Source organism: Ambystoma mexicanum, chromosome 6p (assembly GCF_040938575.1).
Source record: "Ambystoma mexicanum isolate Mex_15411 chromosome 6p, UKY_AmexF1_1, whole genome shotgun sequence".
NCBI lineage: Eukaryota > Metazoa > Chordata > Amphibia > Caudata > Ambystomatidae > Ambystoma > Ambystoma mexicanum.
Window position 1 is genome coordinate 1481101590 of NC_090935.1, and position 23095 is coordinate 1481124684.

Here is a 23095-nt window from a genome sequence, read left to right on the forward strand (position 1 = left end):
CATCAGGGTTTTGCAAATATTGTCCTCTTTTAACTTTCACTTCCAGGGAGAATTGTCGGGTCCTTTCTGGGATGGTGACTTCCTCTTTGATCTGAATTTCAACCGCATAAGGTAGCAATTGAGCTGACCTAAATGCTTTTTCTGGATCATCAAAGCCCATGGGATTATCCGCTAACCGAGACCAAGCTTTGAAGTTTATTAGGTCCAAACTAATGGCAAAGCGATTGAGAATGTCACTGCCTAAGTAAAAGGCGGCAGGGACGTCTCGCACGACCCAACAATTGTGGACTATGCTCTTGTTGCCAATGGAGATTTTGAGCATACACCTGCTTGGCAGGAGATGTTTGGAATTAGGTGCTTCCAGGTCCATTTCCCATTTGTCTATCAGTTTGAATGTGGGAATGGCTGGATCTTTTGGGAGTTGGCGAAACATGGCTTCGCTGATGAAGCTCTTACCGTTGTTCACACACACTCGAGCGAGAACAGAGTCCTTCCCATCATTTAACTGAACAGGGATGAACAACTGCTCTCCAATTTGCTGAATATCAGCCAGGCTCTGAGCTGATTTCACATCTTTCTGAACTATAGGAGTGGGAGTTTCTGATTGTGGATTGGTAAAGAATTTCAGGGTGTTTCCTTCCAGTGTGGAATACCACCTTAAACTGGAAGGAAGGTTGATTTTCAGAAATAGAGAGGACCCCCCATCACCAGTCTGTGGTCCTACTGCTATTACTGTCACGTCTGGAATTTGGTTGTTCTGGAAGTGAAATTCTACTTGGTCAGATTTTTGTTCAACCATGTGGCAGGTGCCGTTTAAACTAACATGGTTGGCACTCTGTTTTAATTTTATTGGGTGGCTAGTCTGGGTCCAGAGGACCTTGTTTACGCAATCTATTAAGGGTGACAACCTCCTCAGGAGGTCATTCCCTAGTAAAGTAGGGGTGCCATCTGGAGTCACAACTATGACCGGGTGTTTCAACTTGTGTCGCCCGATCTTAATGTCCAAATCTGCCGTCCCCTCGACGGGAATTTCCTTCCCGTCAAAGTTCTGGAGTTGTCCAGGAAGTGAGGTGAGAGGAATTTGGTAATTCCCTCCCCTTCCTGCATTCAGTTCATCAAAGGCCCTTCTGGACAGAAGGGTAGCTTGAGATCCCGTGTCCACCAGTGCCAAAATTGTACCCTGCCCCTGTACTTGTACCGGGGCATAGTATCTTCCCTCCTTCTCCTCAAGGGGGCACAGATAATGCACATTTTTGGACAACTGGTGGGCTAACTTTCTAGTTTTGGACATCGCTAGCGAAGAGATTTGGGCAGAATTCTGTGGAGAGCCTTGGGAATCTGAAAGAAAAAGTTGGCAACTGGAGATCAGAGCCTTTGTGGGTTCCCCTGGCTCCGGTTCCGGGCCGCCCCCCCCTTTTTGGAGGCAGTCACCAGGATGGGTTTGAACCAGGGGATTGTCTTGCTGTTGGTTCTGGGATGAGATGGTGGGCGGCGGTAGCTCAGTCTCCACATCTCCCCAGTCTGGATTTGCATCCCTAGGGACCCATTTTTCCTTGGGAGGAGTTCCCCCATCTCTGAAGGAGAAGATCCCTTCCCCAGGATCCACCTAAATTCGCAACACAGCAGCAAGTAGGAAAACACTCCATTTTGAGATACCTGGCAAGTGGGAAAAATGCCTTCATTCCAGATAAAGCCGCAAGTAGGACAACTCTCAGATTTGAGATATCTGGCAAGTAGTAACATCACCTACATTCGAGACACAGCAGCAAGTAGGAAAATATTCAGATTTGAGATACCTGGCAAGAGGAAAAAAGCCTAAATTCAAGACAGAGCAGAAAGTAGGAAAACCCTCAGATTTGAGAAACCTGGCTAGTGGAAGAAATACCTGAATTTGAGGTACAGGAGCAAGTAGGAAAATACCTCAAACTAAGTCTGTTTGGGTCTTTTGTTTCTCCTACCCCCCCCCCCTCTGCTCCTTAGGAGGCAGACTTTCAGGGGCAAGAGATTTTGTTTCCGGTTCCTGGGTTTCCAGGGGCTGTTTACAAGTGAGGAAGGAAGCTTCCTCCAAGGCTTTACACCCCCCTTCCCTTTGTGCCTCCTCCCTGGGAACCGGTGAGTTATCGGGGTGCTGCCCCCGTCATTGTTCTGGAGCACCAGGTCCAGAGTTGGGTGCGTTCTGTGCTGGCATGCCCATCTGAGGGTTCTGCTGTGCCCTCAGTATTTGACCCAGATCCCGTGCCATATTTTGGACCTGGCGCTCTAACTGGGAAACCCGCTCAGGCTGATACGGGGCCCTGTTTTCTCCCCTGGGCTGATCCCGGGAAGGGTAGCTATCCCTTCTTTGGTAGTACCCCTGGTTGGGAAGATTTGGATACCGCTCCACCCTTGGCCTCCCCTCTCCCGGATTCGGTTGTCTGGGCTCAGGGAATTGGGGAAAGAAGGGTGGAGGATTTTGGGGCTGGAAGTTGGGTGGATACCTGGGGAAGAAGTTCTGCCCAGGGTTTGGTGAGTTTCTGCCCCCCTGTGAGAAGTTGGGAGGGAAGTTCTCTGGGTTAGGTGCTTGGCTGGATCCCCCCCCTTGGGCTGGAGGAGTCCACACATAACCCAGGATGGGTCTGTTTCCCTTGTACCGGGGGCTTACATAATCAGGAGAGCGAGGGACCCCATTTGTGGGGCTGCCTCCCTGGCTCCCTGTCTGTGACTGGCCCGAGGACCTTCTGGGCCTAGCATTATTAGGTGCAGGTAGGTTTTTAGGCCCCCCCATCTCCAACTCTAAAACGGGGGTGACCTTTACCTCTGCCACCTTGGCAGCAGCAGGGGTGTTGTTGGCTTTGGGGTTTTTGGGCGCATTATTTTTATTTTCTATTGGCTTCTGCACCTCATAGATCTGGGTCGCCTGTTCAATGACCCAGTCTAAAGATCTTTTCTCATGAAAATCCCTCACAAGCTGGGTCATTATGTATTTGGGCAAGGCATGGAAAAACGTATTAATAAATTCTCTGCTATCCGTGCGCACCCTTCTGGTGGTCTGCGCAAAGGCACGTTTCAGTTCTTGCACAAACTCTTGTGGGGCCTGATACTCCCCACACTGCAAATTGTAGGCTGCCTTGCGAGCCTCTTGGGGATTTCTGTGAACAGAAAAATGTTTTAATATGGCCGCCCTATAGGTGGACCACCTGGAATGATTTTGGTCCTCCAGCCCTGCAAAGAAACTGGAGTACTCTGGGGAGAATGTCCACTTTACATATTGGATACAGCTTTGGCTGTCCTTCAAATGGAAAGTCTCCATCATTTGCTCAAACAACTCTAAGTGCTCCCAAACAGAATACTTGGCGTTCTTATGATAAGGCGTGATGACGCTCCCGATTGCCTTAATCTGCTTTACGGGGTCCTTAAGCAAGGCCCTTTTTGTCTTATTGGCCCTTTTGGTCCGGGTAACCCTGGTCCATTCATCTTCTGACTCAGAGGCACTGCTCCCAGAGGTTCCCGTCTGTTCTTCCAGGTTTTCCCGGATTCTGCGAGCCTGGGAATGGCTGGCAGAATGTGGGGACCTGGTCTCCTGTGTCCTGTACCGCTCAGAGGAGTCTTCAGATCCCTCCTTGCTGCCAGGATTTGATGGGTACCCCCCCACTGACCTAACTGGGCAGAGGTTTTCAGGATGCCCTTAATGGGCCTACTCTCCTGGGGTTCCCCATTAAATTGCACTGTGCTTGGGTGCCCATACCCGGATGCCCGCCCCTCCATTCCTGGGTGGTACTGGCCTATGAGCCCCATGCTTCTGGCTGGATAGTAATCTGCCATCCCTGTGGCCCTGTGCTCATGTGCGCCAGGGGACATGGGGGTGGCAGAGTCCAGGGACTGAGAGAAATAAAGGCCTCTGGTACTAGGGCTCCTGGGGTTATGCTCAGGAGTTTCTCTTTCCCAGCGAACCTCATCTCTATCCGCCCCTGCTCCCTGTTGTAATGCAAGAGCCTGCGCCTCCAGTTCCTCAGTTAAGGCCTTACTAGACTCTATCAGTCTCTCCTGCATCGCTACCTGTTGTTGGAGCCTATCATTGTGCTGGCAGAGAGCCTCATTCTCTCTCTGTGTTTCCTGATTGGTCCTGGAGCACTGGGCCAGTCTTTGCTGCAGGAGGGTTACCTCCTGAGCTGTGTCCCTATTGGCCTGCTCCTTTCTTGCCAGAACATCCTCCACCTTCCTGGTGTGCTCTAACAAGTTCTGGTTTTCTTTTTGGAGGTCACCCAGTCCCTGGTGGGCCAGGTGATTTTCTTCCATTTTTCTCCTTAAGTGGCAGACTTCCTGGCCTAAGGTGTCCCTTTCCTGACCAAGAGCTTGAATTTGTGACGCCAGGTCGTCCCTTTGCCTTTGGAAGGCACCAGCTTTCTGGCGCTCCTGATCAAACTCTGCCTGGGTATCCAGGTCTTTCAGGATCAGTTTATTGCTCTCCTCTTTCTCTTTGTCTAGTTGGATTTGCAGGGTGGTTACCTGCTCTGTGCATGCCCTGTTGAAATTGATCTGTTGCTCCAGTTTTTTCTGGCTCTGCAGTAGGGAGTCCAAACTGTCTTGGCGTTCTTTCTGCAAAGCCAGAATTCTGGTATCCTGGTCTGTCTTTTCCTGTTGCAGTATATCCATGTCCTCTTTTATTTTAATGATATACTGCCTACTATCATTTTCTGACTCCTGGCTCCCCTGCAGCCTCTGCTCAGAAGAGACCAGGTCAGACAGGTCTCTAACGCCATCTGTCGCTTGTTCGCCAGATCTTGGCTTTCCGTACATTTATCCTGCATGTCTCCCATATATAGGTACAGGTATGCCGCTATCCTAACCATCTTGTCTTGTTCATCCTTAGCTTTAGGAGCCATGTATAGTTCACTGAGGGCCACATGTAGGGGACCCTGATCTCCCCATATATCTGACCCTGTTTCAGTGACCTGTTGCGTGATGGCCTGCAACCAGACCATGCGGTCCTGGTGAGTCCACTCACCTCTCACAAATAACTTATGTAAGAAGTGCTCTCTGGCTATTTTCATATCTACCAAGGTCGTCATTCTAGAGATTGGTCTCTGTCCTGACTTACAGAAATTAGTATTTTATTTTTGCAAAACAGACCTTTTTCTTAGAGCGTTCCTTTGAGGAGTGCTTTACAGCGTAACACAGCGTGGTGATCCGACCGGATATGTGTATCTGGTCAGCTGGCACACTGTATTAATCTGCACAAGTGATAGATCTAACCCAAACGTCCGGCCCGAGCCCCCAATTTGTAAGAGGTTTCAATTCAACACTACAGCTAAGTCAATGCCTAGTCTGGGATACTGAATGGAAACCCTTATTGAAATATCTTTATGTCCAGTTCATGCGTTCTGGATGACTACCCCTATATAACACCCCTCTCTTTGAATCCCCCTGACCCCACTGAGCCAAGAAGTAGTTCTGTTTTGCAAGTTAAAAGGTTTATTTGATAATTTAAACAATAGATATATATATCACACTTTATAATAATTTAATAATTGAATATCACACTGAATCTGAGCAGTAATCAATAATGGATAGTCTGGCACTAGCACACTTCTTTATAATCAATGATGAGTGGTTATAGGATGGATAAGATAGCAACAATACTTTATGGTTTCAAATGGATGCAAGGTGGAATGAAAATGCAGTACAGAAAATACTCAATATGCGTTCAACAAACAATGTAATCACTTTTCTCTGGCAATCCCCTCCCCCCTTTATGCAATGCAAGGAAATGGAAGGAAAGCACACAGTTCTCAGAAATGCAATCAAATGTAATTCAGTTCACCCCAGCAAGCTTAGACCACAGAAGTAGGAAACACAGGCCCAAAATGCTTTTATATGTGCTGGCAATGAAGTGAAAAATACGCTAAAATGCTTTTAATTCCCTCTAGAGGTTCAGGGTGAGTGGTATCAAGTTAATATTAGTCCAGGCTCACTTTAGCAAGGATCTAGGAGTAACTAGCAGGTTAAACGAATTTTTGGCAACTGAAAGCAAGAAAACTGCTGTTTTCACACGTTGAGAAATTTGCAAATCGCGGCAAATTCGCGAGTGCGTTTTTCGCGATTGCGGCAAAAGTATCAGGGGTAGGAATGCTAAGATTCTAAGCTTTCAGAGGAAAGTTAAACCAAGTTCCTAGCACAAACGGTTACGGAGATATGAGCGATTAAATAAAGGTAGTTTTTCGGATTTGGAATGTTAAAATTCAAAGTGACAAGTGCAGCTTGCAACTAGAAAATGACAGGTGACAGCTTTACAAATGACAGGTGACAGTTAGGAGGCAGTTCTACTTAGATTAAAATAGATTGAATTATATTATTTTAACTAAGAGATTGGTTCTGCACCGTCTGCTGGGTACTCACAATATATTTTTGAAATAAATGGGCCTCGCCACGGATCTGGTCAGGTTTTAGACTGGACTCTGGTCTGGTCTCGGCACTTCACAGTGATCTGGGTCAGCTTTCTGGTTCTGCTAACAGTGGTCTGGGTCAACTCTGCTCTGCTGGTCTAGCCTCTCTGGATTCTGGAGATTGATGGATTTGAAGTCTCTGTGTTGGCTCTCTGAAGGTTGAGGGAGGTAAAGTATGGATTTTCCCGGCAGAGCGTCCCGCAGCAAATGGATTTGAAGGTCCCTATCTGTCCTGACTGTTTGTTTTTATGTGTTTTGAAAATGGGTGTGTGTGCAGCATCACTAGGCTCTACCCCTCTCCACTTGTCATTGGCTACTTCCTCCTCTTCCCCTTGATTGGGGGAATGAAATGAAGTGTCATCATGATGAGGTCTGTTTATGGTACAGAGAACCCACCCCTGTCAACTTTACACACAATCTATATTTGATCCAAAAGACATATTTGCACAGGTACACATTTGTTTAAAATTACATGCACCCATCACATATCACAGGAGGTATACCCTGTCCAAATCTGCTCTTCCTGGGAGCTTGCATTCAGAAATGGCAACATATTTCACTTTTTGGTCAAGTTACCAATATCAGACATTACTCCAAATGTATACACATGTGCGCAAGGAGTATGGACATTACTTGATGAAGTGTCAGATTTTTAACATGCATACATTTTAAGTAATACCCTCTTAACTGCTAGTTTGCCCCCAGATCATGCCACCGGTTCTAAAAACCTCTTAAAATGTGGGCAGAAAAATCACAAGAACCTTTTCAGGTCACATGGTACAGAAACCAGTCCTTCCACTTTCTTCAAGCTCAGCCTCTGTCTCCAGTTTCTCCCCCTCCCAGTTTCTGCCAAGAGGAAGCCATTTTTATTACCCCTGCAATAGACCATCTGCCTGGGCCCTGGAAGGCACATTGTTCAAGAGGAAGCCATTTATGGCCCCCATAATAAAACATTTGCCTGAGTCAGGACAGGGCTTTGTTCAATTTCCTGCAGAGCCCAGGTAATTCAATCAGAGAAGTGTCATATCCCTTTTGGTGGGAGCAGCAAAATGCAGGTCGGCCTGGGAACACAGCAGTTGTGCAAGTTTCAACTCCTGTCGGGGGTAGCTGGTGGGCAGAATTCAGTTCCTTAAGCCAGGTTTCAGCTAATGTCACTTTTGTTCCCCAGTTTAAGGCAAGACAATTGTTTACATATGCAGCTAGGATGCTGATTCTAAGTTTAAAACTATGACATTTAAACAATTGCAACCTATGTGACACTCAAAAGTAGGTCACTCATTTCTTTTAAACATTTAGGTTTTTAGTGTCTTTCAGTCCAAATTTACTTAAACTGCTGAAATCCACAGCTCAGCCAGTCTTGTTATAAACCTTCAAGTCACTTCAGAATATAACTTTAGATTGTATCCACCTCTCAGTAAGTCTTTCTTTGGCTTGCCTGGGGTTCATTTATTCAGTTTTAAACAAAATCTGGTGGTTTTAAAACGCCGGCTTTCTGATAGTGGTGAGTACTGGTACTGCACCCCTTTTTGGGATTTAAGAAAATGAATTCCCCACAATTCTAGGTTGCTTTTGGCAGTCAGCATTGCCATTCCCAATGGTTTCAGACTACTGTGTGGGTAGTCCAATGGTGGTTTTAGGCAGTGCCCTTCTGTGCCCATAACATCGGCAAAATGGGTGGCAGCCTATTCTTCATGCACTTCCCTGGGCATTTTCTGGGAAGCTCTGGCCATCATGATGTTTTCAATGCCAGTACTGCACAGTTTTTTAGGTAGGGCTTGGATGCATGGGTAAAAACATCCCACAGAATAAAAAACAAGTAACCAGGTGGGGTGGCCATTTGAAGGGAATGAATAGCAGCATCGTGTACCATGTTTCTGTTAGATCACAAATATCCACTTGGATTTGCACAATGAGGTCGGCCACCTCATGACAGTGCCTGAACAGTGAATGGGCCTCATTCCGAGTATGGCGTTAAGGGATAGCGGCCACCGGTAACGAGACCGGTGGCGGTGATCCCTTACCGCCATACTCCGAGTTCCCTTTGCGCCCTCGCCCTTAACGCCTGCTTTGAGCAGGTGTTAAAGTAGAGGGTGCAAAGGGGCCTCCAAGCCAATAACGGTGACCGTAATGAACGGTCACCGTTATTTGCATCTTCCCCATTCCCATTGAGCCCTATGGGGGCTCATTTGGGAATGGGGAAGAGCCTTGGTGAATGGGGAATTACCGCCCCGCCAACCTTGGAATGGGGCGGTAATTCCGCCATCCACCAAGGCGCTGCCGGTCCGGGTACGGCGTCAACCAAGGCGTTAATAGCGCCATTGGTTAGCGCCGTACTCGGAATGAGGCCCAATGTGTATTTAGTAACAAGTACTTCACTATCGTGTCCTTAGATGTTATTTTACTCTGAGTGTTTAAAGCCACACATAAAGTGGGTTCTGATGATGAGAACTGCTAAAATTGGCCAGAAATTAGATTTTCAGGTGTAGGTAATGCAGTCATATGTTTTGAAACAATTAGGGGGGTGGCGATAGCATTCTCGCGTGATGCCGAGTGTAACCTGTTTCTCCGATTCCGTGAGGTGGTTGTTACAAGATAACATCGAGATGTCATATTTAATTAAGAAAGGAAATTAAGAAGTTTAGAATTAGAATAGAAGTAGTGGCAAGTACAGGTACTCACCGCCACGAACCGCAACAAACCGTCTGATAGACATCCCTGTGCCACTGGACTGAGGGTGCTGTGTGACACACAAGAAAATATGATGCCTATGGAGTTGTCTAAAATTCCATATCCAAAGAACACAAAGGTAAAACGCACATCAAAATACACGAAAGAGTGGGAAAAAAGGCTCACACTCTTTACAGGTAAAAGTTAAAGTCCTAGAAATCAAGCAAAGTTGCTGGGAGTCTCAAAAGGTAAGGGAAACTGGCACATTTATGAGAATTCTCCCTAAAAGGCCCTCACCTCCCTATCCTCATAGCAAAGGACTCTCCCTTGGACAGAAGTGAAGAGGCCTGGTGAATCATCACAGTGTTCATTCCAACATAGACTCAAGCAAAGGAATACATGATTCCAACAACAAAAGAAGCCAACATTATCTGCACTCACGCTCACTGTGTACACATTGCAAACATACACTCAAGCAAGGAAATACATAATTCAAGCAATACTGTTAAAAGTATAGTTCATTTCAGAGTTCTTACGTCTATCGGTGCCTGACAAGGCCGGCTCGTTAACAGTGCAGTCAGTTTCAGAGGTTGTTACAGGATTACACTCGGCATCCAGTTGCCAGTGTGATATGCGAATGGCTCTGCGGTATGGCTGAAGGTTCCATTAGCCTCAAAGCGCAAGTCTGTGATACTTAATGTCTCTGGATTTCAATTCTGATGTGCAGGTTGCTTCGCAGTCATTTAGTACCTCGACGGCTCTCTCTCAGTTGGGTTGCCTGCTCTTTCCTCTCCTGCTATTCCTACTGGGTAATGTAGTTGTATGGGACAAGATGAAAGATACTAACCATAATTGTGCACAGCAGACATTAAGCCAGAGCTAATGATACTCAACAAATTCATGCAGGCACAAGTAGAAGGTAATAAGGTGACACTTAAGGGTAAATGTATATTAGATTGTTATAGTGAATACATAATGTATGTGCTTTTTAATCAAAATATAAGTGATGTATCTAAATGGTCAATTAGCTAAATGCTCACAGGGGAGTGCATAACATTATCGTTTTTTATTATTAAAGGTACAGATATAGACAATGTAAGCATTCAAAAATAAAAAGAGGTGCAGTTAGAGTATCGCATATTCACCAATACTTGGAGACTTACTGCAGTACATACACATTTACAGTGTGTTACAGATCAGTCACCATCGTGTGATCCAGGAAAGCCACCACCATACAAAAACCAATCTTAATAAATTATATTAAATCATTCAATGATGGTATGCCTATGTACATATAAAGGCTGGACATGTCATTGAACAGACGAAAGACCAACTAGTTTTGGTGCTCGCCCACACCAATGCTGCCTTCATCAGGTTGATAAAGGTATGTCCACCTGGTCAATATATAAAGCCGGGAATATGTCTTAAATGACAAAACAATTGTCAAAGCATAACATATATTAAGACCCATCACCACAAACACCAAGTTATCTAACCCAGCAAACAAAATTGTAGCTGGAATGCGGAAGCGGCCTAACAGTGATGTTCCATAAATATCACTCAGAAAATAAATGTATACATGCTAAACATATTGAAAAGAAACTAAGAGCACAAAGTAGAAAATTATAAAATTCAACCTCAATGAAGATACACAAAAACAAATATAAATGAAGATAAACAAAACTCCATATAAAAATGCATATTAAAGAAATACTGAACATTGCAGCAGAGGAGGAGGGGAACAAGTAGGGGAAAAATACCTCAAATCCAGGGTGGCCCAGGTGGGTAAACATGAAGGAGTAATGCAGCTCTTTCTACACGCTACATCTGTATCATGTGATGTTTCCTGCTGGCTATAATGTGCAAGGAACAAGTGAATAAACCTCACATACTGGGACTATAAACGTTCACTCTTGTCATGTATCAGATAACAGGTTCGTAGAGGAGCTTGGGGTGCAAGCTTAGAGGCTTAGCATGGCTTAGTAGCTGTAGAACATAACGAGAGTATTTCAAGACGCTCACAAGCACACAGGTGAAAGCAACGTCTCAAGGATCTGCCGAGACAGCCATTAGAAAATGTGTAAAAGTGTGTGCTGTGCGTGAAAGAACGTAAGAAATGTGAACACCGTCAAAAATGTATAGTGCAAGTAGAAGGGACAAATACTGGGGCCCTTTCAATTCCCACCTCCCGCCTCCTCTGTAGCAGAACTGGCTCTGGTAAACATCCTAGTAGACCTCCCACCCCATGTAAGGAGGGGTCACTGATCCTGTCCCACAATAACAATAGAAAAAGGAAATCTGTCTGGAGCGTCTGTCTTATGCCCCTGTGTAAAGTTCAAGCTTTTTATTAAACGTTGTGACTGCACAGCAAATTCTAATATTTCCCATTCCTGTACAAGCTCACACATCTCAGTTGAGGTTGAAGTTTTAGTTAGGGTTGATAACCGGGGAATCCCATCTTTTCCAAACTCTGGAGGATAAAAATAAGGTTGGATTATGCTGGATCGATAGCTGGCTTATTGATAATTGTGACAAAATACATGTGAAACTCAGTGTATACTCTATCTTTATTTTTGCTGCACAAGTTATAGTTGTGAATGGTATGGTATTGTTTATTTATATAGCGCCTATACACAGGCAAGAGTTTCAAAGCGCTCAAAGAGGGTGGGAACCAGGGGAAAAAACAAACAGTCGCTCAGAGCCCTTGAAATTATGAGACGATAATAGTCTGCGCAGGCAGAGTAAGTGAATAAAAAATACATTTCACAGTTTGGGAGACAGAAAATAGGCTTGGCAGCGATTCTGCAGTTTTAACAGTGCAATTAAGGGAGAACAGACATACTATTGGTGGAGAGAAGCTTGGACTTAAAATCTACAATTTGGTTCTTGAAGAAAAGTGAACTGTATCTTTATACATTTACAAGAGTTGAAACTTCTGCTCTGAATGTGCCATTTTGTGTTGGTGTTTTAAAACACCTCAATTTCCATTTAAAACCCTTGCATCCAAACGCTTTTGACAGAACTCTTGATTCCATGGATCACTTTCCTGGCAGCCCTTGTTGATCACGAAAAACCTGAATTTGGTAGCAATGCCAGGTGTGATTGACTGCTTAAAAGCAGTTCCCCTTGTTAGATTGACAAAAGCAAACAAAACAATACATAATTATAATACACATGATGAAATTATGGGGGTTTGCATTGACAGAAACAAAAGTTATGGATACGAAATGGTACAGCACTTAAGCATTTGTGTTTTCTCTCTTTCCTCATCACCCCATTAGGTGCAAACCAACAAAAACTAGACGAAATGACAACAGCTCTGAATAGAATAAAAACTGAAATGCAGCGTGCAAAAACTGAATTGCGCAAAACACATGAAACACACAAGATTAGAACAGATAGCAATGGAGAAGGTAATCGATCATATCTATGCAATTATACCTATGTATTTGCAAATTTGCTGTTTTGTTTTTAACTTGTATTACTGATTGACCACGTTGAGAATCCATCTGCAACTTTTGTGTGTAATGTATTTGAATTAAATGAAGACTTCCAATTTGATAACATGATTCTGAGGGAGCACTGTTGGGTTCAGTACAATCTGGCCCTTGTGTGATCCTACTAGGAGGCCGCAGTTTCCCGCAGGGCGTTAGAAGAGGTGACACACACCATCTGAGAAAGGGACCTAAAAGGAGAAGGGGAAGGCACCAAGGTGTGACATGGCTCTAACTGAAAAAAAGGAAGTACATATTACAGTTCTGCTCTGCTAAGTATAAGAAAATTAAGTATCACCTATAAACATAATGTAACCAGAAGAGCCGGTGCAAGTTCTAGGCAAACTAAGCAGCTGCCTACGGTGCTCCTCACTCGGGGTGCCAAAGAGAAGGTTTTTCCCTGTGCTTTTATTAATTACAAAAGAGATGTAAACCACTGAGTTAAAGTAGTTACATAATGTTCTCCTGCAATTAGGGTGTGGCCTGCTGAACATCATACTGCTCACATTTCTAGCAGTCTCTAACATGGCAGTTAAAGCAAAGCTATTGCATAGTGACACGTTTTAAGCAGCACGGCACATGTCTGTCTGAAATAAAAGCATGGAGGCCTAGCACGAAATAATATTGCTAAAACAACATTGGCAGAACTTAGGCACTCGCACCAGGTAAGTCAAGAGTCATGGTAGAACCCTCCTGAACCTTTTGATGGCAGAGAATGGGTCAGGCAAAGTACACCTCATAGGTAGGAGGGAGATGGGATGGGTGTAGGGTCCTCATGCACGTTCTGCAGCAAGGAGCTAAAAAGCCTTATTCACGCAGTATCGGAATAGGCCAAAGTGTGCTGTGCTTGCTGCACATTTATTCTGACACATTTATAATCATGACCAACCTGATAGATCCAACTTTTAAGCAATGCTGGAATGGTTGACTCAGAGTACTGGCCCCCCAATTGATTTGTTGCAGCAGAGGTAATGGATATCTTATTCATTGAACTTTAAAATTACTTCATGAATAAAGATACTTTATTTTGGGCACCCATGCTATTGAAAAGTTGACATTTTTTGTATCTGGCTCTATTCACAGCTTCAAGCATTATCTAGCAGTTGTTGTAAAGTTAACAAAGAAAAGATGTACAATTAATTTTCAATTTCCTGTGCTAACTTACAAAGCTTACATACTGAAAATTACCGGCCAAGCCTTGCTGTCTTTGCAAGTATATTTAGGTGGGTTTTCTGATGTTAAAATGCTGGTCAAACATTAAATTTACAGTGAAAAGTATTAAACAATTTGAACATTTTGGAAGGTAGCATTTGTTGATGGAAAAATTGATGTCACTTAAACACAGCGCTGGACCAGCTAATAAGCCACTGGGAGTGCTATTCAACATAGAGGATCTCTAATAAAACTTTGCCTGCAGTGAACTTGTTCTCCCAATGGTCACGTAAGAACCAGCCTAGCTGCACTCCCATGCAGTCTCAGGGCTTACTCCATGGCTGTCCCTTTCCACCTCCTTAGACTGAGGGCATATTGGGCGGGCGTGGGAGTGGAGACTTTCAGACAAAATGGTACATGAAATCAGAACTCTCCACGTGCATGTGAGCCAGCAGGCTGCATGGTACTGGAGCTGATTCTGTACCTGTCCTTTGTAAGTAAAACTTGCACTCTCACTACCTATGCTGTGCACAGTTGTCTGTTGAGGAGCTTGCCCTGGCTCGGAACATGCTGCACCTGTACTAGTTTAGGAGAAAAACCTGCACTGGCCTTGCACATGCTGTTCTTGACTGATTGATTTGATTGATTGATTGATTGATTGATTTATAGAGCGCTTTACACCAAGGCGCTTTAAAATGGAACAACATAATACAGAATAACAACAACACTTAACAATGAGAGCAAAATTTACATCTAGAATCATTCAACAAAACAGTGCAAAGAGCAATTAACTGAGGGGGTGTGGAAAGGGAAGTGGGAAAAGGTGGGGGGAGTAGGAGATGGATAGGGCGAGGGAAAATGGAAGGGAGAGAGGGGAGTAGGAGAGGGGAAAGAGGAATCGGATGAAGGAAAAAAAAAGAAAAAAAGGGGGGAGGAGGAGGGGAAGTGGAGAGGGCAGAGGGGAAGTGTTCAAGGAGGAGAATGGAGGAGGAGGGATTTAAGGGAAGTGCTTAACTGGCACACTTGTACCAGTGTGTGAGGGAAGCTTGCAGTGATCATGTTTGTTGTCCCATAAATATACCAAACATTTGCTGTAAACAGTTGCTATGCCAATGCAGTGCTTGCTTATCTGTGAGGGAAACATACCCTGTCCCTGGCATGCTATGGCACTGCCTGTGTCATGGGACATACACTGATGCTGACAATGTTCTATCTGTTTTTGAAGGACATTTGTCTGGCCTTCCCCATGCTCACCATGTACCCATTGGTTAGGAAAACATGTAATAGACTTTGCCTATGCTGTACTTGTACCCACTTGTGAGGGAAACATGTACTGGCCAATCCACTTTATACTTGTACGTGTTTATGAGGTGTGCTTGCGTTTACTTTTTTTATGAGACAACGTCTACTTGACAATGCTGAACGGTTTGTGAGAGAAGTTTGCTCTTGTTGTATAAATGTTGCATCTGTTTGAGAAGGAATCTTGCACTAGCTCTGTCCATCCTGCATGGATACTTTGTTGTTAGGAAAGTTTGTAGTGACCCTATTCATGCTGTGCCTGTTTGTGAAAAGCATCCACCCAATTAAATTATAGTCTATTGTTTTTCAGCACATACTGGGATATTTCAAGTTAAATAGGCTAAGGATCTGCATAGTGCCCCCCCCACCCTTAACCCACTATAAAGGGAAAGGATTAAAGGCCAGCAGATTCCCCCACCTTTTGGTTATACAGGGCTCAAGTCTACTTGCATTGAAAACATCTGGTTAAGTTCAGGACAGCCAGTTGCATGTCAGCACCCTCTGAAAAGATAGAGCAGGGGTCTGGTCACTCCACTCACAAGGATGATCTCCTGCTCGCCACCATAGAACACAGTCAGCTTTTAGTCCTTCCTAGGCCTTCCTGGAAATAGACAGTTCCACCCAGATTCACTCTCAGCAATCTCCTTTAGTGTTTCCTTGCAGCTGTCAGGTGGTAAGTTTCAGCAGCTCTCCCCGGTGTTAAATTTCAGCAGCTGTGTCCCTTCCTCATAGTGCATTCCCACTTATATAGTAGCAAGGACACCATCAAGTTTACAATCTTGGGGGAGTATGATGCAAGAGTTCTTGCAACTAGGATTGGACAGTTACCCTTTTCTCTACTTCCAACTCCAGCCAATCTCTCTATGGATTGGTTTAAGATTCTGGAGCAGGCATTTTGAATTGAATTGATATTTTATTTCTATTGCGCTCGTATACAAGTGTTTCAGAGCACGACAAGGCAAGGGAGGGGAACAGTAGAGAACAAAACAACAATCTTACTAGGCCCAGTGACACTGAGAATGTGCAGGTACATATGGCAGCTCCATTTACAATCCCCATTTGTTCTCCTAACATTTATGGCAAAAACTAGTTATGTGGCAACTGCCATAATTTATTAAGATGACAGACATGTCTGCAACATTTTGCACAGCTGTGTGGCCATTTCCTGCCATTTTCACAAAAAGTATAACCGTTAGGAAAATGCAATTTATTCTCCATATTCCTAATTTCACCCTCTGCCCTTTCACCAATTCCCAAATTTGGAACATTTTCAGATCAGCCAGAAATCCATTTTAGATGACCATTACAGTTCGCTGAGTCATCGGTGGATGCATTTTATATCACCAAAATATCACCAAAATATCACCAAAATCGCCTGAAAATGACCTAAAAATGACACACAAATAAAGAAAATCCAAATTATGGTTGCACAGAAAAGGGCCTAAGTGATAATAGTCCTTTTAAACAAAGGGAATCTCCATATGTGCAAATATGAGCTTCCCTTCCTCCGCCATTTGCCAATGGGCCAGTGTTTTTATGAGTCTCTGAAGTTAGTTGCCTTTTCTTTGAAATCAGAGTTTCAGCCTCCCTTATTTGTACCCCGGTTTGTACACTTCCTGCTTACATTCTGGTCATGCGTCAACCAAGGGAAATTGTCCTGCGGAGACAGCAAGTCTAAAGGACACTTGGTTTTCCACACCTTTCGAGCAAGCAACTTTTTATTTTTGTAAAATAGCTGGGGGGATGTAAACCAGGCCTTCTGTGGGGGAGGTCTTTGTGAAATTTTTCCCACAGAAAGCAACAGGGTATGCCTTCAGCCTAAGCAACCGTTTTTCATGGAAACAAAGTGGGTTTCTCCTTTCCAATGTTTGCTGGTATTCTTCATGCAAAACATAATATACATTGGCCCTCATTACAACCCTGGCGTTAAGGGGTTAACAGCGCCGTAAAAGGTGGCGGCGCCGTTAACCCCTTAATGCCTGATAACGAGGTCCCTTTGCGGGTTGGAGATTTTAACGCCTGCTTTTTGCAGGCGTTAAAAACCAACCCGCAAAGGGACCGTGGTGCTAAGTATGGTACCGTACTTAGCGCCTTACCCATTCCCATTGAGCCCTATGGGGGAAAAATGGGAATGGGGAAGGGCCATGGCGGCATGGCGAATTACCGCCCCGCCAACCTCGGTAATTCCCCATTCCGCCATGGCGGAGTCTGTAAGTTACCGGCATGGACCATGGTGCTATTAGCACCATGGCCCAACGCCAGGGTCGTAATGAGGGCCATTATCTTTTTTCGTCAACCCGCACCTTGTCTTTTCCCTGACATTTTTAAGTGGGCAAGGGAAAGCTATACACATTTAAACTGCTTTAACTTGCAAACACACATGCAAAGCCATTTTTATGTCAGTCTTTAAAACTCCTGATTTTCATGTGAAATTGACCTTTGAACTTCTTCTTGCTTTGTGAATTAAAATGATTTTCCTTTGGTAATGACAGGTAGGCCGTTTTCACACGGACCTACAGTTTCGGGCGTTTGATTACATCCCAAAGTTCAATGTGGCCAACCCTGACCCCAGGCAACAAGGTACCAACCAACAGAGGAAGGCACAAGTAGCAACACTCACCAGAAAAGACCAAGTGTTCGATGGGGGGCACCGAAAAGGGCAACTAAAATGTTTTCTTTGTCTTAACGATATGCCGAAGAAAAGCAGACAGGTGTCGCAAGCCCCATTGCTCTATGACAGGATTGTCTGCAAAGGTGCCAGTACTCATAGACACACAGGTGTCTGTTAATGTCATGCCTAAAACCCAATTCAAGCACCTTACACTCCTACCAAGACTTCCGACATCCAAAATCTGTGTTTTCACAAACACAGACACCTCTCTACTCCCATTAGAAGCTGTTTTTCACACCACAAGAGTAGCCCATGAAAGGCCGTCAGTACCAACTTCATTTTATGAAACACTTGAAGTGACTGAGAGACTATAAAGTTGTGGCATGGTGGAGGAGCTGGGTTCGGTCCACTTTGCTCTAAGCATGTATCAGGAGGGCAGTAATGCGCTCCTTCATATGTATCAATGTCTAATCAAAGGAATAGATTGTTTAATGGGGCAGAGGATTCACCAGTGCATGTTTCTCATGGTTCAGCCCAAGGCTTTCCATTACCTCAGAATCCCATTCCACATGAGACAGAAAGTGAAATTAGAAACTTGAAAACTGGAAGAAGCCGACACAATTTAGAGGGTAAGAGAACCTATAGCATGGTTCTACCCAAGCATTGCTGCCTAAATGCTGAAAACAGCCTGATGAGGTACGAATCTATGTATACATGAGGCTGCATAATCAGGTCATATGGTGTGAGAGGCACCCCCCCCCATTGACACTAGATAATATCCTAACTGATCTGCAGGATTCCATTATATGTTTAATAATTAACGCGCCAAGACGAGATACCTTCAAGTGCTGTTCTACAAAGAGACCCAACAAATTACCACATTCTTTTCTCATGTGGTCCACTTCATATATAAGAGGGTCAGTTTCATATTCTTTTTGGATGCAAAGATACTCCAGCACACCATACAGGGTGGCCTGGTGGGACTTCCTGATGTCATAAATGTCAGCGACAACATACTGGATATAATCCTCGTCACAAAGGAAGCACCTGCTAAAAGTCTCTATCAGTTTCCGACTACTGTAACAACAGGGACAGATGATGAACATGAAGAATCACAAGTTCAAGCTACTAAGGGTTCACTTTTTTGCATTTGTATTTCAAAGCATCTCAGTCAACCCTCGGAAGGTACAAAACATCAAAATGGCTTTGCCTTCTGTATAACCCTCCGAGGAGCAAACCTCCCTAAGCATCATAAACTAGTGCACATGCGGGATATAGCCAATTCCGTGCCTTGAATGACCCGGGTGATGTTGCAACACCACCCGGGTCATTCAAGGCACGTGCCCCACCTTTAAGCAAGATCACGTCCCTCCATTTTGAAGCTGAGAGTGTTCTGCAGAAGATGAGGAGGATTGGGCCGTGGAGTGCGGTGGGAGGCATACAACGAAGAACATTTTAATGTGACCGTTGGCCCCGTACCCAGGACAGCGGACATGGCTCTGAGCCGGGTTTGTCCGTAAGACACAACACAAACTGCCTCTGTAGGATGACTTAGGTGGGTATGGCAGCCCTTGAGACAGACATTGGCCTGCACAATGAGCCCAGTTCACTTAAAAAAGCAGGGTGTGGGGTGGGTCCTGAGATCTCCTCAACTGAGGTTCGTGACGTCAGAGCCAGTTTACATAACTGTGAAATTATATGACTATTATCCTTTGACCTTGGTCCTGAGATCTCCTCAAATGAGGTTCGTGACGTCAGAGCCAGTTTACATAACTGTGAAATTGTATGACTATTATCCTTTGACTTCCGCAGGAAGTTATTTCTAGTACTGTCTGGCGACACAGCAGGGAAACATTCAATGGAACTGTTCATTAACATGCAGATTCTATTATAGCATAACGTTTACATGCTTATAGTGCCTCCCAACTTTCTTAGGCAGTTGAAGCAACCCCTTGGAAAGAGATCCTCTAGATAGCCTTAGCCTTGCTCTGCAAATCTCTTCACAAATGAAGGCTTGTATATAACACATAATCCATCAATTTTCTGCAAGAATATCTTAGCTGCAAATGGTCTGTTCAGTCTCAAACGTTTGTGCAATCTCCATCATGCCCATAGAGTGGTATTGACCGTGTTAATTTCTTTAGTGAAACCTCTGTGCCTTCCAATTAATGCGCTGGCTAGGTTTTGCGGGTGATGCAGTCGGTTTTCTCGACAGGCATGCAGGGGCATTTGATTTACGGTGTATCAAGAACAGGCATGTGCAACCTGTGTAATTAAAGAGTAGCTATCTCAAACAGCTACGTCAATACTTCCCATTTCACTTTAGGTTGGCTGGAGCCCCAAAGCAGCGATGCTAGTAAATGTCGCAGCATTTTAGAAAAGAACATTGGAAGTGTCATTGGAACATTCATAAATAAATAGAGCGACTTTGGCAGTATTATCATCCATATTAATGACAGTCTACCTAGCATTGAAAGTGGGGGAGTCATCTATCTTAATGTTTCCTTCTATTAGAACTGTGTGATTTAAGACTATGAGGTTTGCCTGCATTCAGGTGTATACCTAAATAACGGATCAATCTCGGTCGCCATATTAACTGCCCATAGTTAAATGTACATGTTGTTATCAGGAACACCGCAGATTTTGATGGATCTACCTGTATTCCCAGAATGCAGAAACTATTATCGGATCAACATTTTTTAATGGACTTTTTGTGTATTTAATGAGGATTTACACATTTAGTGAAAGAAAACGTTTACCCCATTTACGTTTAAGCCTCTGAATATATGTTTCTCTCACAGGGCACGGGCCAGGGGCTCCACTGATACTGCAAATAAAAGAGGGGACAATGGGCACCCCTGGCATGTGCCTATGGCTAACAAAGTGGGTCAGAAGTCATGTTGTTAGCGAGGACCCATATTGATGAAGGGTTGAGTCATTCCTAACTTTTGTAAAACCATAAATAGAAAGGGACATTCCAATGTATCAAAGACCTTTTGTATGTCTAGCATTAACGTTACAGCTGGGAGGTCTGGGTAAATCTTGGCCAGGACTGCAAATAATGTATGTAGATTGTTGTGCGTAGTCCTACCTGGTATGAACCCAGGTTGATCTGCTAACACTATGTCCACCATCAGTGGTGGTAACATTCGTGCTATTCACTTTGTGCTATTCAGTTTGGCAGCATTGAACCAGGCTTCTTAGCACTGTGCGAACGGTATGAAGATCAGAAGAGTATCATAAGCAGCTTCGGAGGATCCTGGTGGTTTGAATGGCTCAAAGCAGTTGGACAGCAAAAACACAGGGATCTTAGCTGTCTCGGCTCTCTGGGTGCTGTGAGACCCAATCTATGGGCTTGTGGACAAGATAGGTCCTTGTTCTAGTTTTCCCAGACACTGGGAGGCTGGCAAATTCCTGCAGGAGGCCTTCACCTCCAGTGAGGCACTGGGTACTGGTGTATCTGGCAGAGAGGTAGGTCTTGCTCCAGTAGCAGGTCAATCCCAATGTGCCCTGGTGATAGTTACGGAGCAGAGCATGCCTCTGCCTTGGACCACCTGTCTTTACCTCACAATTGGAGGACTTTGGAATGGACTGCTCTACCAACAGGGTCCAAACACATTTTTCTTTAAGTGATGAAGTCCAGAGATTAATCAAAAGAGGAATGAGAGACCCTGGGCCTCATTACGACCCAGGCGGTAAGTTACTGCCTGGGTCGTACCTTTACCACCATGGCGTAAACTACGTTTACGCCATGGTGGTTGGCGGACTTACCGCCCCATTCCGAGGTTGGCGGGGCGGTAAGTCCCCAATCCCCATTTACCCTTCCCCATTCCCATTTTTGCCCCATAGGGCATAATGGGAGTGGGGAAGGCGTTAATTACGCCACCGTAAATTACGGTGGCATAATTAACAACAAGGTCCCTTAGCGCCATGGATTTTAACACCTGCTAAAAGCAGGTGTTAAAGCAGGTGTTAAATCCTCCATGGCGCTAAGGGACCTCGGAATCAGGCGGTAAGGGTTGGCGCTGTTTACGCCGCCGTAAACCCCTTACCGCCTGGGTCCTAATGAGGCCCCCTGTGTTTTATAGAACAATTCCTCAGGTGATTGGAAAAAATTAAACTAGCTTCAAGGGATCCAATCCCTGGCCTTGTGGCAAGTGGTCTTTGCATTCTTCTATCATACCCAAAGTGCTATGTGCGGTGTAGCAGACAGGAAGGAATGAGAGGTACAGAACGAAACAAGATAGTGGAACCCTTCCAAACATGTGTGGAGTTCTCTCTTTGTACACAAACCCTGCCCCCTTCTCAGACCCACAGCATCAAAGACCCTTTGGTATGCAGCACCCTGGTATTAGACTATGCCTTTTGTGTAGGGTTTTTCTTTGATTCCTGTTTTCCAGGACAGCACCTTTTTTGAGGGTTCCCTTTGGCTAGAGAGAGGTGTTACTCAGCCTCACAAAGGATCAAAGGAAAGACACAGCCATTTATCCACTTGACCTGTTGAGCCTGCAGGACAGACTGTCTGACCAGAATATTCATAACCTAGAGTGTTGGCACATATATGATATACACCAGATGTGGCTCTTAATAAGTATGAGCCACACCCCATACCGCACGGGTTATGGATTATATTTTCAGTTTACCCTGTCACCAAATGAGTGGTTTATCATAATCACATGAGATTTGGAACAGAGGTGTAAACCTAAATGCAAACTCTGGACTGCAGTGACTTTGCTGTCACAGCATCTGGCAAACTGTGTACCAATCACCTATGAATGTGCTTTTTGCCACTGCAGATCAGGAGACTGGTGCAGCATGGCACAGGTATATGTAATGCTTTTAGTATGGAATTTATGAAAACAGTGCCTGGTAAGCGGGTCACCCTTTCTGAGATGGAATTATCCACATAATTTTATTAGTTCATACAAATAAAAAAGTTAGGTCTTCTGCACCTATTCCAGATGGCAATTCCTCACATGTCCCCCAACCAGAAAGGTCGAGACTCACCCTTCTAAGGGTCTGGCTCATCCTCAAGGCAAACTTATCTAATGAGGCCATCTGGCCATCTACATTGGAGTGCTGGAATCCAGGTATGTACTGGCTGTTCGTGTCCAATCCCTGCAGGAATATAGCCCTAAGTAAACATTTGGGATTCTCTCTATGCATGGCCATTAGCCACCTAACAGGTCTCTGGTAAGTCTGAATAGTTAAGAGAGACCTGAAAATGTAGGGCTTTAACTTGCGTATGGCCAAACTACAGCAAAAGCCTCTTTCTCAATTGTGGACCAGTTTCGTTCTTGCTTGACCCACTCAGATACCTACATGGTTTTCTACCCTTTCAGAGTTCAGCTTCTCTAACACTGCACCAATTTTAAATGTACAAGATTCTGTCTGAATGATGAATTCCTGCCCATAATTTGGGATCTTTAGAACCTGGGCTTTGCACAAGC

The 23095-nt window shown here is 44.5% G+C and overlaps 1 protein-coding gene across 1 annotated transcript in view; it reads left to right on the plus strand.

The window, feature by feature from the left end:
• Positions 1-23095, plus strand: part of LOC138511071 (coiled-coil domain-containing protein 158-like) — a 1089990-nt gene that overhangs the window by 586927 nt on the left and 479968 nt on the right. The window contains exon 5 of the mRNA XM_069626570.1: positions 12371-12502. Within this exon, the coding sequence (XP_069482671.1) occupies positions 12371-12502 (132 nt within the window). The remainder of the gene's footprint in view (positions 1-12370; positions 12503-23095) is intronic.